Consider the following 12,837-nt stretch of genomic DNA (forward strand, 5'->3'; position numbering starts at 1 on the left):
GAGGTTGTTATTATATTTAGTTATGGCGGACGGCCACCTTAACAGAGCTTTGAGAGGGTTTCGATAGACAAAACAACTGAGTTCTAAAATGCCATTATTGTTTATCACAATTTGGATAACTTTAGTTCGGATTTTCTTATATCTATATTTTATCTATTATTTATTAATATTTACAAATTATCCATTTTTAGGTATTCAATGGATATTTCTTATTTAATAAAAAACAAAACAGTTAATATATATGTGTGTGTGTTTTATGTTAATATTAAGGTAGGCATATATCATATTGTATTAAAATAATCTAAATATTCTATAAATATATTTATTTAATATAAATATATATTTCAATTACGTTCGAATAGAATTTTAGGTTGAATTTAATAATATACATACCCTACTTATTATCTACTGAATCCAAAAAATTCCTAGACAAGGTCGGATCAGTTCGGTATTCATTAGTTTTTTAAATTGTCTTCTCTGTAGTCACAACATTATAAAGGTTTCTACGGGGGACAAAATTGAGGGTTAAGTAAGGATGATGATTATGACATTTTAACTCTCGAGTTACATGCCATGCCATGTCTAGCTACTTTGTCTTAAGATTTCTTCCTTAATACGCACCTTGTCTTAACATATATTTCTAACCTTTCCAAATTTCAACCAGATTTCATCGAGAAAACCAGCACCAGCACCACCAAATTCCTACATACATACATACATACATACATACATACATACATACATACATACATACATACATACATACATACATACATACATACATACATACATACATGCATCCGGATGGAAAGGTTTTTGTTTAATCAGCGAAAGAAAGTTTAAGATCCTTTGTGCTTGATGGTGGACGGAATTTCATATCATCCGAATAAAGGAGAGATTATTAAGTATGTTTAGGGTTTGTTTGGCCTTACCGTTCTTTTTTCTTCCTTTTTTTTTTCTTTTTAGTGTAAAAAAACATCAAATTTATGACTAGCTTTAATGATCTTAACGTATCTCCATATTAAAACCATTCAAAATGACTTGAAAATTACCACTAATTTTTTTTAAAAAAACAATGAAGACCCATTACCAAACAGATCAAAACCTCCTTCGTATGTTGAAGGGGGCATTGATCTTGCGCAACTCTTCCCTTGTCCTTGTAAAGGACAAAAACCTTGTAAATTATGTTTTTTTAAAAAATAATTTTTTTAATTATAAATTAATTTCTTTATATATTTTATATCATTTTGATACACTAATTTTAAAAATAAAAAATATTATTTTAATATAAAAATATTTTAAAAAATAATTACAACCACATTTCTAGAAATAATTAAAACTTCTTCTTCTTGGTAATTTTTTTAAATTAATTTGTAGCTTGCTCCACTGCTGATTGAATGCCCAGAGCTATAAAAAAGAAAAGAAAAGAAGAAGAAGAAGGATAACAGGTTGTGATTCTAATCAATGTTTCTTTTATTTTTCCTTTTTTAAATATCGATTTTTTTCCTTTCTTTCTTACAATATGATCATTCCCTTTTGTTGTTGGTTTAATTTATCGATATTGCTTGCCAGTGGGACGGGTAGCAGTCAAATTCAAGACTATGTGCTTTGATTCCGGTCTACAATCTCTCAAAAGAGAGCATTATCTATGCAAAGAAATTCATGTACATGTTAATTTTAAAACATGAAAGTGAACATGAATAGGGGAAAAAAAAAGTAAATATATATTATTAATTCATTAAAAACAGTGAGAAAATCATGAACAACATGGATCCACACGTACCAATGATCACCACATTTGAGCTCCTTTGTAAGCTCTAAATGGAGACCCCGTGATTAATTAAACCGATAAATTATTTCAAGGATAAGCTTTTTCTAAGTATGAAAAGTACAATATGCGCTAGTCTTAGATGCAATAAATTCTAAAGGCAAATCAAAGGCAACATGCAGGATCGATGATCGTTCATTCATGCTGTTTAATATTATATCCAAATCATTAGCCATTGTTGCTATTTAATCTTATCCCATCTTGGTTTTCTACGTTTTTCGTCCATTTCTGCATCATCATCAGCTTGATTTATTTATTTATTAATTTAATCAAGATATTAATTAAAATTTAAAGCATTAATACTTAATTCATATACAGATCATAATTGGAAAATACAAAGCATTATTAATTTAAAACCGAAAAGAATAATTTTTTTTTTTCAAAATACAGTGAATGCCAAACACCACGTAAATGTACAAAGCAGAAGTGTAGTTGATGGCTTGCTTTTGAGCAATAATTGCATGGATATACGAAACCATCCCCATGAAGAGAAGGTTCTGTGAATCATCAATGGCTAGTCAACTGTGAGATCATTTAGACCAAGAAACATTTTTTAAGCATGGCCCCCTTTCTTCCACAGCAGGGGCCATAGCCACAAGACTGGATACACAGCACATAAATTTAATGAAAATAAATGAACTTTCTTCAATTATTATTCTTTGCTTGATGATGGAAAACAGGAAATCATACTTTATTTTGGTTTCATATTGGATCGCCATCAGACTACCATTTTATAGTACCACTTGTTTCTATGTTGGAATGCTCTTCCCTTCTTTTAAGGATAATGGCCTCAATGGCTTTTCTTCTTTCGGCTCTAAAGAGAGAGATTAATTAATTTTTATGCCACGAAAGACAGCTTATAGCAATGGTTTTTGTGATTCATGCAACGTCTTTTCACGCAGACCTTAAAAAAATATAATGCTTGAATTATTAGAAGGTGCATGTCTAATTATTTCTAATATTTTCTACTAGCAAACATGCCGGACAATTAAATGTTTAATTATTAAATTCAGTTGAATAAGTTAACTCGAGATTTGATAAATTTGGCTCTTGATCTAATTCTTTTATAAGAAATAATAATTTAGAATTGATGTTGATGACTTGACGGGATAAACCGAGACCTAATTGAACAGTTAAAATTAAATATGATTTTTTATGTTTTAATTTAAAAAATAATTAAAATAATATTTTGATTTATATGAATTAACTTAAATTATCTTACTTAACCTATAATTTATATTTTTAAATTTATCCTGACATGGTTTAATAATTTTAATTAGAAATTGAAGCGGAGTTTAAAATCCTTCAATTTTCGAGAAAAATGTCTCGCAATATCATCTTTATAGCCTTTTCATATCTATTAGTGGATGGGTTCAACTGTAGTATTTTCAAGTGATTTTATAAGTCATTTTTTTCCCCTGCAAGTTGTTTTTTTTTGCATTTTTTCATTTTCAAAAAGAAAAGAAAAAACCATCATTCAATTGCTATGGAACTAGCCCAGTGGACATACACTCAGGGCCCAATAACCACCTCGTAGATTGTAAGCCCAGCTCCTAATTTGCCCAAAACAAAATAGCTTACAAACCTTGAAGGCATAGATTTTAAACCCAGCTTTTCTCGGCTGATTAATTTGGAATCTAGTGGATTTAGAGCTGAAACTGGATCTGATTAAAGAAAAAATAAAAAAAATTTAGTATAACTAGATTGATCCAATAGGATCTAGTTAAAAACTTAATTATAATTTATTAATTTTTATTATTTTACTAAAATAATATCATTTTAATTTAAAAAATAACCCATATAAAGAAAATCAGACTTTCAATCAGACCGGGTATGAAAAATATGCTCGAAGGCATGCTGATAAAGGCAGGCAATGAGGATTGAACCAGTAGAATAGCCTCAGGTAGTCCAGTATCGGTTCCCAGAAAAGTCCGTAGCCCATGGCACAAAAACACGCGTTCCCGGTCTGCTGAAAGGGCAAAGAAGTAAACGAGAAAAGATAAAATAAAAAAAAGGAGGAAAACGACAGTGTGATTCGCAAATTGGGCCGCCTATTTCATTTGATTCAAAAGTGTTCGATAAAAGCGAAATTCAAATTAAAACACACACTCTCTCTCCCCCCCTCCCCCTCTCGCATAGCGCAAAGAAAATGGAATTTAAAGCGACGGAAACTGTACGAGCAAAAATGGAGTCCCTGCGGTTGATTTGCGACAGAGATGCCCAAGTCCAACTGCAGAAAATGGACTCCTTCACAGCGTCGTTTTCCAACTCTATGGATTCAATCAAGGCCAGAGCAGAAGAAACTGTGCAGAATCAAGGTCAGAAGGCTTGCATTTTCACCTTGCTACAACTTGCTTAAATAGAAGCTAGGGTTTGTAGTGTAGTTAGTTTGGGAAGTTAACTATTCTATTTGTGGATGAATTAGAACGGTTAGTGCTTTGTAAATTGTGATTTTTGTTTTGTTTGCAGGGAAATTAGGGAGTTTGAAATCTAGCTTGAAAGAAGCTGATGGTGAATTTGTTAAAGTTCTGGCAGGTTTCTCTCTCTCTCTGTTTTCTTCTTACCTGTATTTGGAGGTGAAAATCCTCAGTAAATTTATGCTAGCATTTTTTTTTGTGTTGTAAAATCCTTTAATTTATTAGATCTTTTGAAGTGGCTGCTTCATAATTTGGATGTGAAATCTGAATTCGGGTGTTTCGGGCATTTAAAATGCGAGTAGTAATTAATTAATTGATGGCGAATGTGCATATTGCAAGTGATTCACTGACTGAACACTGGTAAATGCTACTATGATGTTAAGTTCGTAACTAAACAATCTAATATTGATTGCCTTACAACGAGCGATCGTCATTACCATTTTTGTTTGAAACTTTAGGTTTTGGGAGGGCTGTATTGTTTGCTTGTAATTACAGCTAGTGTGTTTTTCTAGTTTATTTTATTGGTTTTAGCATTAATCTGTAATGGAAGACATAACATATTGATTTGCTTGTTGAGAATTAATGTTTTTGAGTAAATCTTAGACAGGATTTGCATTTTCTTTCTATTAATTTTTATTTGCTCCTACACGCTTAAAATTTCAAAGAATAACTCACTCCCGATTCCAAATGTGAAGGTGGAGTTTAACTTTCACCAATCTTCAATTATGATGTTTTGTTTTATTTACCATTTGTATGCTTGAGTTGATGGATTGCCACGCTATTTTGGAAACCCTTAACTAAATAAATGATCAGCTAGTGGCACAGAATGTTTAGGAGAGACAAAGATATGCTATTTGGGAAAGTAAAGAAATGTTATAGCTTCCAAAATTGGTCTGATACAAAATTAGCTGAAGAACGTGCAGCAGAGACTTGTATTTGAATTGAGACATTTTGGTGTCTTAATAAGAATGCTGGAAGTGAGTAAAGATTGATAAGGGACAATGTGTGTCTTTTTCTTCTCTAAGCAAATCCACTCTCTGCTTCAATTGTTATTTATGTTTCGTGTGATAAAATGCTTTAGAACTGATTTCCATTAGCTTTCAGATTTATTTGTTTATTATTTTTTAATTTGTGCTCTCATATAGTTAAGACCCAGAAAGAGGCCAAGCAGCTGGTAACAAGGGACTCAATATCTGCTACAAGAGCTAGAATACAAAAACTTCAAAAGAGTGTTCAAGTTCAAAGGGCCAGGAGGGATGAACATGCAGCAATCATGTCCCAGCAATCTCTAGGTAATATTTTTTCCTGTTATTAGCTAATTGTTAATTGTTCGATTCTTAATTGTTCATATCCTTTACTCCATTGCCATACTTATTCTTGTGAAAAATTGAACAGTGCATTTTCCTTCAAATATTGTTTCATTAACTAACTTTATTACGATGAGATTTCTGTCAGTTTGGGTTATGCCTGTGAAATTGACTAGGGTTAGATCTTGGTTCTGATTGAGTTGGAAACAAAGGTTGGAAAGGTTCAGATTTGTAGGATGTGTTTTCACATTTTCCTGACATGTTAGGGCACTATGGGAACTTATGCAAACATCCATTAGGATGGGATCTGAACTGTACAATTCAACTATTGGTGGTTAGTTTGAATGCAATGCCTGGACTGACTACATAACCATGTCTCATCTCTGATGGGAAGAGGAATCACCAAGTCTGAATTCATATTGTTAATGAATTTTGAGTTTGTACATCCTCAATTCTAGTATGCTGTGATATTTCTTATGTTTGTTTCTTTGTCAGTTGCCTTCAGAACCATATTTTAGTTTGCTTATCGGTCTCTGCTCTCTGCCCTCTGCCCTTTTCTCTTTGGCATTGTTTTCAGCTTTGGCAACATCCAAAGAAACAGAACACCAAGACATTGACAATCAAAGGGAAATTCAAGAGGCAATGTTATGGTACAATATGGTTCTTGGCTTCAGAATTGAAGGTGGCAGGGGTAATCTATGCAATTGTATTTTTGAATAATCATTCTCTTTTATTCCTTTATGTAAATTCCGTACTTACAAATTCTCGATATGTTTAGGGGTAAAATTCACATTCAACAACATCAATTTGAAAAATCCATACAAGGAGTGCTCTTTCACCATTCGCTATGAAAATGATATGTACACATGTAAGTAATGAATGCATTTGGATTATAAATTAATTTCAAACCTGAACTCAAGTGAGTCTTTGTCCATTCCATTTCTGATATGGGCTAAACTTTTCATCATCTGTTGTTTGAATATATTCTTATTATATTTAAAGTATTTTCTGCCTAATTTGCAGTGTTGGCTTGTGATCCACAATTGAATGACACCAAACAGTTGATCCATGAGTTGAATAAAACCAATGGCTTGTTCAAATTTGTCAGAAAATTGAGAGAGAAGTTTCAAGAAGCTGCACCACTTGGTAGAGTTTTACTTGTGTGCTTGGGATACTTTCTGGATAATGGGCACTCGCTTTCTCTTTTGTGCATTATTTTCCATGGAATGGTTCATTATTTCGGCAAACATAAATGTTGGTTCCAGACATGACTTGAATATGACATGCTAGTTGCTCTTCTGGGACAACCACTAAAATGTGGAGAAGTTTGATGAATAGGCTTTCAGTTCAGCTGTTTATGAGCAATTTCAGTACTCCTAAACTAAACTATTGTATGTTCAACCTTAATGCATTAGGATTCTTGCCTCAGTCCACAACTCTTCATCAAGAGACAACAATATCTGTGTCTGCTCCAGTTTTTAGTGATGTTAGTGAATCTCCATCAACGACAAGCCAAACTTCAGATGAACTCAAAAGAAATTCCAAGAGAAGTAGGCATGGAAGAGGAGGGAGACAGGCAATCTTGTCTCCTGTATCTGTTCGGCGGTCCCCACGCTTTAAGGTAACTTGATTTTGATTGCATAGGAAGTTCAATGTTTTTTACCACCTCCAAATACCAACTGGATAATGCTTGTTTTTTTCTTGCAATTTAACTCTAGGCAATTAGTGGTGGATGACAATTGAAAAAAAAAAAAGGCTATAAATTGAGTTTGAAATGTGTAGACAACATGATGTAGCCAGTATTCCTCCTAGCATGTTGAGTTTGTCACAATCATTCCTTGAACTTTCTGCATTCTGAGATTACCAAGCAAGGCCTATAGGTTCTGTGTGGCAACTGTGTTATGGTTGTTCTCCAACATTCTTATCATGCTCTTGTGAAGCCTTTCTCTCTCCTTTTCATTCTCAAATAAAAGCATTCTTGCTCATTATGTACTTATTACAATTCCCCTTTTAGTTCTTTGATATTTGTGCTATACAACTTGCACTGATGTGGATTTTCTTGATCTGAAATTTATGTCAGGGTAAGAAATGAAGAAGTGGAGGCAGTTTTTGTCACCTTTAGTTTGGTATGATTGCGTGCCCTTTTAACTTGCTTGTGTGAAGCTGGTCATTATTTGTGACTAGGTTGCTTTCTTGCTTGATAGTCGACATGTGAATCAGGCCAATTTATCATATTAGTGGAAAATTAACTGAAAGGGAATGAAGACTCTCCAACAGAACGATTACTACTCATCTGACACGATGACCTCAACAAGGAGCCCAATTTAGCTGCTTTAGTGTATCATGTTGTACTTGTGATCTTACTCGATGACCGATGTAAAGGGCCAAACATGATTGTCCCTTTTGTTGATGTCTAATCTATGGATTTGGACATATTAGAAGCACACTGTTTAGTTTTAGATATCATTTAATTCAATGTGATGCGCTGATGTTCTTTGAAACGGATAATCGGGACAACTCAGTTTTCGTAAGTTTTCACATTTTATGGTTTTCCTGAACTGGTTTTCATAGCTATGATCTTATGGCTGTTCCCTTGCTCTCCTTCCCCTTCCCTAAACACAGAGTCTCATATACAAGAGGAGGGCAATCCAGCTGGTTAGAGGCTTTTCTCACCATCTGGCTTGCCCGTTCAAGCCATCTATTGTCCCTCCATTGAGATTTTGTTTTTTTGCTTAATGTAACAAGAACAAAATAGCTCACTTGTAAACTTATACGAAGGAAATAGTCCCTTTTATTAATGTCATAAATTGAACTAAATCTCATATCCACTCTATTATACAATGATGTGCCATCCCTATCTCGTTATTTAAACTTGTCAACTTTGAATTATCCTTTGCTCTTTTTTTTTATTAGCTCCTACTCTTATAAAATCCCTTTCTTAAGTATATGTACATCGGATAGAATTTATAACTTGTAGATATGCATGGATCCTAAATATGTACTCTCATCACAAGGAAGAGCATGCTATGCTGCCGGTAGATACAGATATCTCTGCATCAGTGCATGGGTTTGCATCCACAGTTTCTGTGCTTCAGATTCATCATTTGCCAGAGTTGAACATTTACTTTCATTACAGTCTGCGAAGTATTTGCCACTCACACCTTCTATTTGCTGACTCAAAGCAACATAACATGTGGTTGATGCACCCTGCATATCATAGAAGCACACTCGCTCACCTAACTTGAAGTCTCTCTGTCTATCTGTATGTACATGAATCTTTTTGACAGGGGAAATGACAAGGGAGCGTTGACAAACCTGAGATGTTGATTTTAGTAACTTGGACGCAATGAAGTAAAGGGAATCTGCAGATAAGATTTTTAGTACTTATATTAGATTGTTTTTCCTTTTCTTCCATGAAAATATTCTGGGAGGAAGATAAATGAAGCTACCAGTGAGAAAGCCCTTATAACTAGCTCTCAATATTCCAGTCTTCACAATGCCTGGATGTACCGCGTTGATAGTTACTCTTGCATTCCTTGCCTGCCAAAAAAATCAAAATTTACCTTGAGCTTTGGTGTCTAAGAGGGAAGAGAGAAGTAAAGGGGCTGATCATGGGCGGCAGTTTACCCTGAGCTGTCTGGCTATTTCCTTGACATGCAATATATTAGCCAATTTGGATTGAGAATATGCACGTGTCCCATCATAGCTGCAAAATGAGAACCAAATCTCAAGCTTGATTTTTTCTTACATAGCAATAATTCCTTTCATGATCATGATTACTCCATTTGGGATTTTCCTACAACTTGCTAATGACTGTTTAATCGATGCTGATTAGATTCTTGGTGGTTGTTATGCTATCATTAGGATCTCTTTTAGTCTAATCACGTATCATTTGAGAGGATGTAATTTTAGCCCAAGCTCTTTACTAGATATGGGCTCCTGGCACTCAAATGATGCCGCACGATTCCTTTTTATTGTAACGTTACTGAAATTAAGGAAAGAAGAGGGATCTTACTTCTTCGGGCTTAGCATTTTCTGGAGGCAAAAAGTGTCTCTCTTCACCCAGCTGTGAATTACAGACGAGAGATTTATTATTCTTCCTTGGATGCCTGTCTGCTCTGCTGTTTCTATCATTTTCTCTAGCAGCAGCTCTGTCATCAAATAATGCCCTGCAAAAGGTCTCAAGATCGGTCGGTGGGTCTCGATGGTAGTAAAAACTTGATTTTCCCACCACCTTGCTACATCTTTTTGATGTTTTAGGGCCCCAAATCATCATCTTAAAGCTTCATAATCTCTATTTTGTTTTCTATTAATGATATTCTCAAATCCGTTCTTATGCTAATCAAAATGAAATCCCTTCTAATTAACAATCTTGATTCTTGAATCTAACAACTAGCTATGAGTGTAGAAATGGGGTCCCAAATAAAAAAAATACTACCACACTCGAACACTGTTAGGGCCTATAGAGGGGAAGGCCCATTGTCTACATCTTCATGTAATGACTAATCCCACCATGCCTCTAAACATCTTGATAACACTAATTAGACCTGCAATCAAGGTTGACAAACCACTTTTACTTTTTTTTTTTTGTTATTAATTACAATTATTTTATTATTTAGTGGTCTAACAAGGAGGTATTATCATAACCATAAAGTTGAGAATAATAGTTAGCCGTGTCTTTTCTGCTTTTTCATTATTTCAAAGTAATCATGATTTTCCCCATTTTTATTTTTGATTCTCATGATTTTCCCCACAACACTTGAGATTGTCAGATAAGTTCGGATATGTTTTTTATTTTTTTTAAAAAGAAAGATACCTGCAATATCATAATTACGGAAAGAAGAAGAAGAACCAGCAAGAGATTCAGTGTTTACCCAAGTAATTTGTAGCAATTGTCATTTCGATTTTGTCTTCAGAGAACTCCAATTTCTGAGAGTATATGCCAGCATTATTTCTGCAATTAAAGTGATCATACTCTTAGCAACTATACGTGTTCATGAAAATATTGCTGGTCTCAAAAATACAAGAGAAAGAATTAATATATATATATATTCACACACTCACATGAGGATGTTAAGGGGTAGTCCAAGAGCAAGAAAACCAGAACAAAATCTCTTCACAGAAACAAACGAGCTCATATCAGTCTCAAATATTATTATCTCTGAATTTGGACTCTCTTTTTGTATCACTTCCTTTACTCCAGCTGCCTTTTTCAAGTCCCTTGCTGGAATCACTATTCTCATACCCTTTTTAGCTAGTGCTCTTGCTGTTTCCACTCCAATACCTGATGTAGCCCCTTTAAAGAAAAGAAACAAAAATCAAAATACTCAGCAAACGAGTGGTATAAATTAAAAAAATACTTGGTAAAGTCAAAACATTACAGATAATTAATTAGAGCGGGGATAATATATAGAAGAATGTTGTGAATCTTGTCATACATTATTTTATTACACAAATAAATTTTAAAATAGCACTATATTAAGATTAAAAATTCAAAAGCTACTCTTATTTTTTTATATATGAGAGTTACATTCTGTATATCTTTTGTTTTTCAGAGGAAACGTAACATCATTAATTGTTTCGTTGAGAACATATATATATATATATGTATAGTATATGTGTGTGTGTGTGTGTGTATATATATATATATTTGCAAGTTGAGAATAAATAATAAATGCATGGGGATTTATGGATATGCTTTTTGAATAAGATCGAAGGAAAATAAGTTTAATAAAAAAAGCAGGTGAAAAACGATGAAAGTATATAAAACAAGGGCATGATTCATGGCTGAGAAAGAAGTGATCAAGTATGAAACAGTCAGAGAATATATAGATAAAAATCACTCAAAAGAGACAAAACCCTATCTCGCAATAGCCAGAAAGGGCCACTAGTTAAATAACCTTTGTAGAATATACTGAATATTGTTGGGAGGATAATACAAAAACTATATGCTCTTAACTTCAGATCGACCACTCATTTTCTGCAGCACACACAAAAAGGGATATGAAAACCACTGCCAGAAACTATAGGAAAATATGGAAGAGATCAATATGTTGAAGGAAAAGAAAACGAAATGGTAGCTGATAGAGAAAAGAATTGACAATGAGGAGAAAAAGGAGAAAAAGGAAGCAAAGAAGTTGATAATGTCTTGGGGAAGAAGGGAAAGGGTAGCGAAGGAAGATGAAGAAGGAGGAAATCTCACAATCTCAAAGGCTAAAACTCCTCCAAGAAAATGAAAAAGAAAAGGGAACAAACCTTTTTCATCCATGCTTATTCAGGAAAAAGGTGGTGAAAAGATGAAATATAATTCCCAATATCAAAATAAATTAACTTGTGTATATATCTTGGTGCTTAAAGATAAAACCCAGAAACTAACCAGTGATGATGGCAGTTAAATGGGGAGGGACAAAGCAAGCAGAATCTTGAATAACTTGCTCAGCAGTTGAATTTGAGCCATAACCACTTGGGCCTGCAATGCCTGCTAGATATCTCCATGTTTCCTTCATGGGGCTGGTGCCTTTGAATCTTCGAGAGCAAGAGAAACAGTTTAGCCTAGAGACCACACAACTCTCTCTCTCTCTCTCTCTTTATATATATATATATAGAAAGACGACTCTTGCTAAAGATATGCAAGAAGAAGGGATTTTCTGGTGATCAAAGGATTATTTCAAGCTGGTGGTCATGTCCAAACAACACCTGACATGTGTCACAATGGCTGAACTCTACTGCACCACATCATTGAAATAATTGGTTGAGACAGGCTACAAAGGATGGTCAATGGGGTAGGAGATGTTTTAAGCTTTGTGGTTGCAGTACCATTATTTTGTCCCTTCCTTCTTCCTCATAATTAATGGAGAAGCATTGTGCTTGTCGAAATGTACCATTATCATGTGTCTTGATATTGTTATTTCCATTTCCACTACTGTCTTTCCTTGCCGCTGGGTGCTTGCGCTATCTATTATTCCCCAACAGGATTTCTAATGTCAATTTATGAGGACATTTGTTACATCAGAGCATGAAAATTCACTCAAACTGGTGAAATTTGACTTCCTTGTGAATAGTTTTGGAGTACTGTGCGTTTCGCTTGCTTTAATTTTGTTGGTTGGATCTGACACAGCTCACGATTAGTCTATCATACATGACTTTTTTGTTAAGGAATTAATCATGTCTTGATCAGACATTAGCGTACCTTAATTCCTATATCAAGGGACAAGACATGTTGCTTGATGCAAGGAAAATTGACAGTCAAAAAAATTAATGATGGTAAACATTGTGAAAGATTTAT

General features: G+C 34.0%; 2 protein-coding genes across 7 annotated transcripts; one reads left to right on the plus strand and one right to left on the minus strand.

The window, feature by feature from the left end:
- Nucleotides 1–3,844: 3,844 nt before the first annotated feature.
- On the plus strand, nucleotides 3,845–8,890 carry LOC105140866 (probable kinetochore protein SPC25). 5 transcript variants are annotated; one of them, XM_011047900.1, is made up of 9 exons: nucleotides 3,845–4,146; nucleotides 4,298–4,363; nucleotides 5,391–5,537; nucleotides 6,130–6,243; nucleotides 6,331–6,420; nucleotides 6,576–6,698; nucleotides 6,968–7,173; nucleotides 7,633–7,678; nucleotides 8,840–8,890. In XM_011047900.1, the coding sequence occupies exons 1-8, from the start codon at nucleotides 3,978–3,980 to the stop codon at nucleotides 7,642–7,644; spliced, it is 927 nt and encodes a 308-aa protein (XP_011046202.1). In that variant the 5' UTR covers nucleotides 3,845–3,977; the 3' UTR covers nucleotides 7,645–7,678; nucleotides 8,840–8,890. The 5 variants fall into 5 exon arrangements, with proteins under 5 accessions (XP_011046202.1, XP_011046203.1, XP_011046200.1 ...); XM_011047901.1 differs by lacking the exon at nucleotides 8,840–8,890 and adding an exon at nucleotides 8,175–8,374; XM_011047898.1 differs by lacking the exon at nucleotides 8,840–8,890 and adding an exon at nucleotides 7,757–8,110.
- Nucleotides 8,327–12,182, minus strand: LOC105140865 (NAD(P)-binding Rossmann-fold superfamily protein). 2 transcript variants are annotated; one of them, XM_011047895.1, is made up of 9 exons: nucleotides 11,929–12,015; nucleotides 11,453–11,532; nucleotides 10,617–10,848; nucleotides 10,427–10,506; nucleotides 9,568–9,721; nucleotides 9,180–9,258; nucleotides 9,002–9,092; nucleotides 8,868–8,914; nucleotides 8,327–8,759 (listed from the first exon to the last, which is right to left on the minus strand). In XM_011047895.1, the coding sequence occupies exons 3-9, from the start codon at nucleotides 10,793–10,795 to the stop codon at nucleotides 8,577–8,579; spliced, it is 813 nt and encodes a 270-aa protein (XP_011046197.1). In that variant the 5' UTR covers nucleotides 10,796–10,848; nucleotides 11,453–11,532; nucleotides 11,929–12,015; the 3' UTR covers nucleotides 8,327–8,576. The 2 variants fall into 2 exon arrangements, with proteins under 2 accessions (XP_011046197.1, XP_011046196.1); XM_011047894.1 differs by lacking the exon at nucleotides 11,453–11,532 and having other exon boundaries at nucleotides 11,929–12,182.
- Between the last annotated feature and the right edge of the window lie 655 nt (nucleotides 12,183–12,837).

This window comes from Populus euphratica, unplaced genomic scaffold (genome assembly GCF_000495115.2).
Source record: "Populus euphratica unplaced genomic scaffold, PopEup_1.0 scaffold145.1, whole genome shotgun sequence".
Classification (NCBI taxonomy): Eukaryota; Viridiplantae; Streptophyta; class Magnoliopsida; order Malpighiales; family Salicaceae; genus Populus; species Populus euphratica.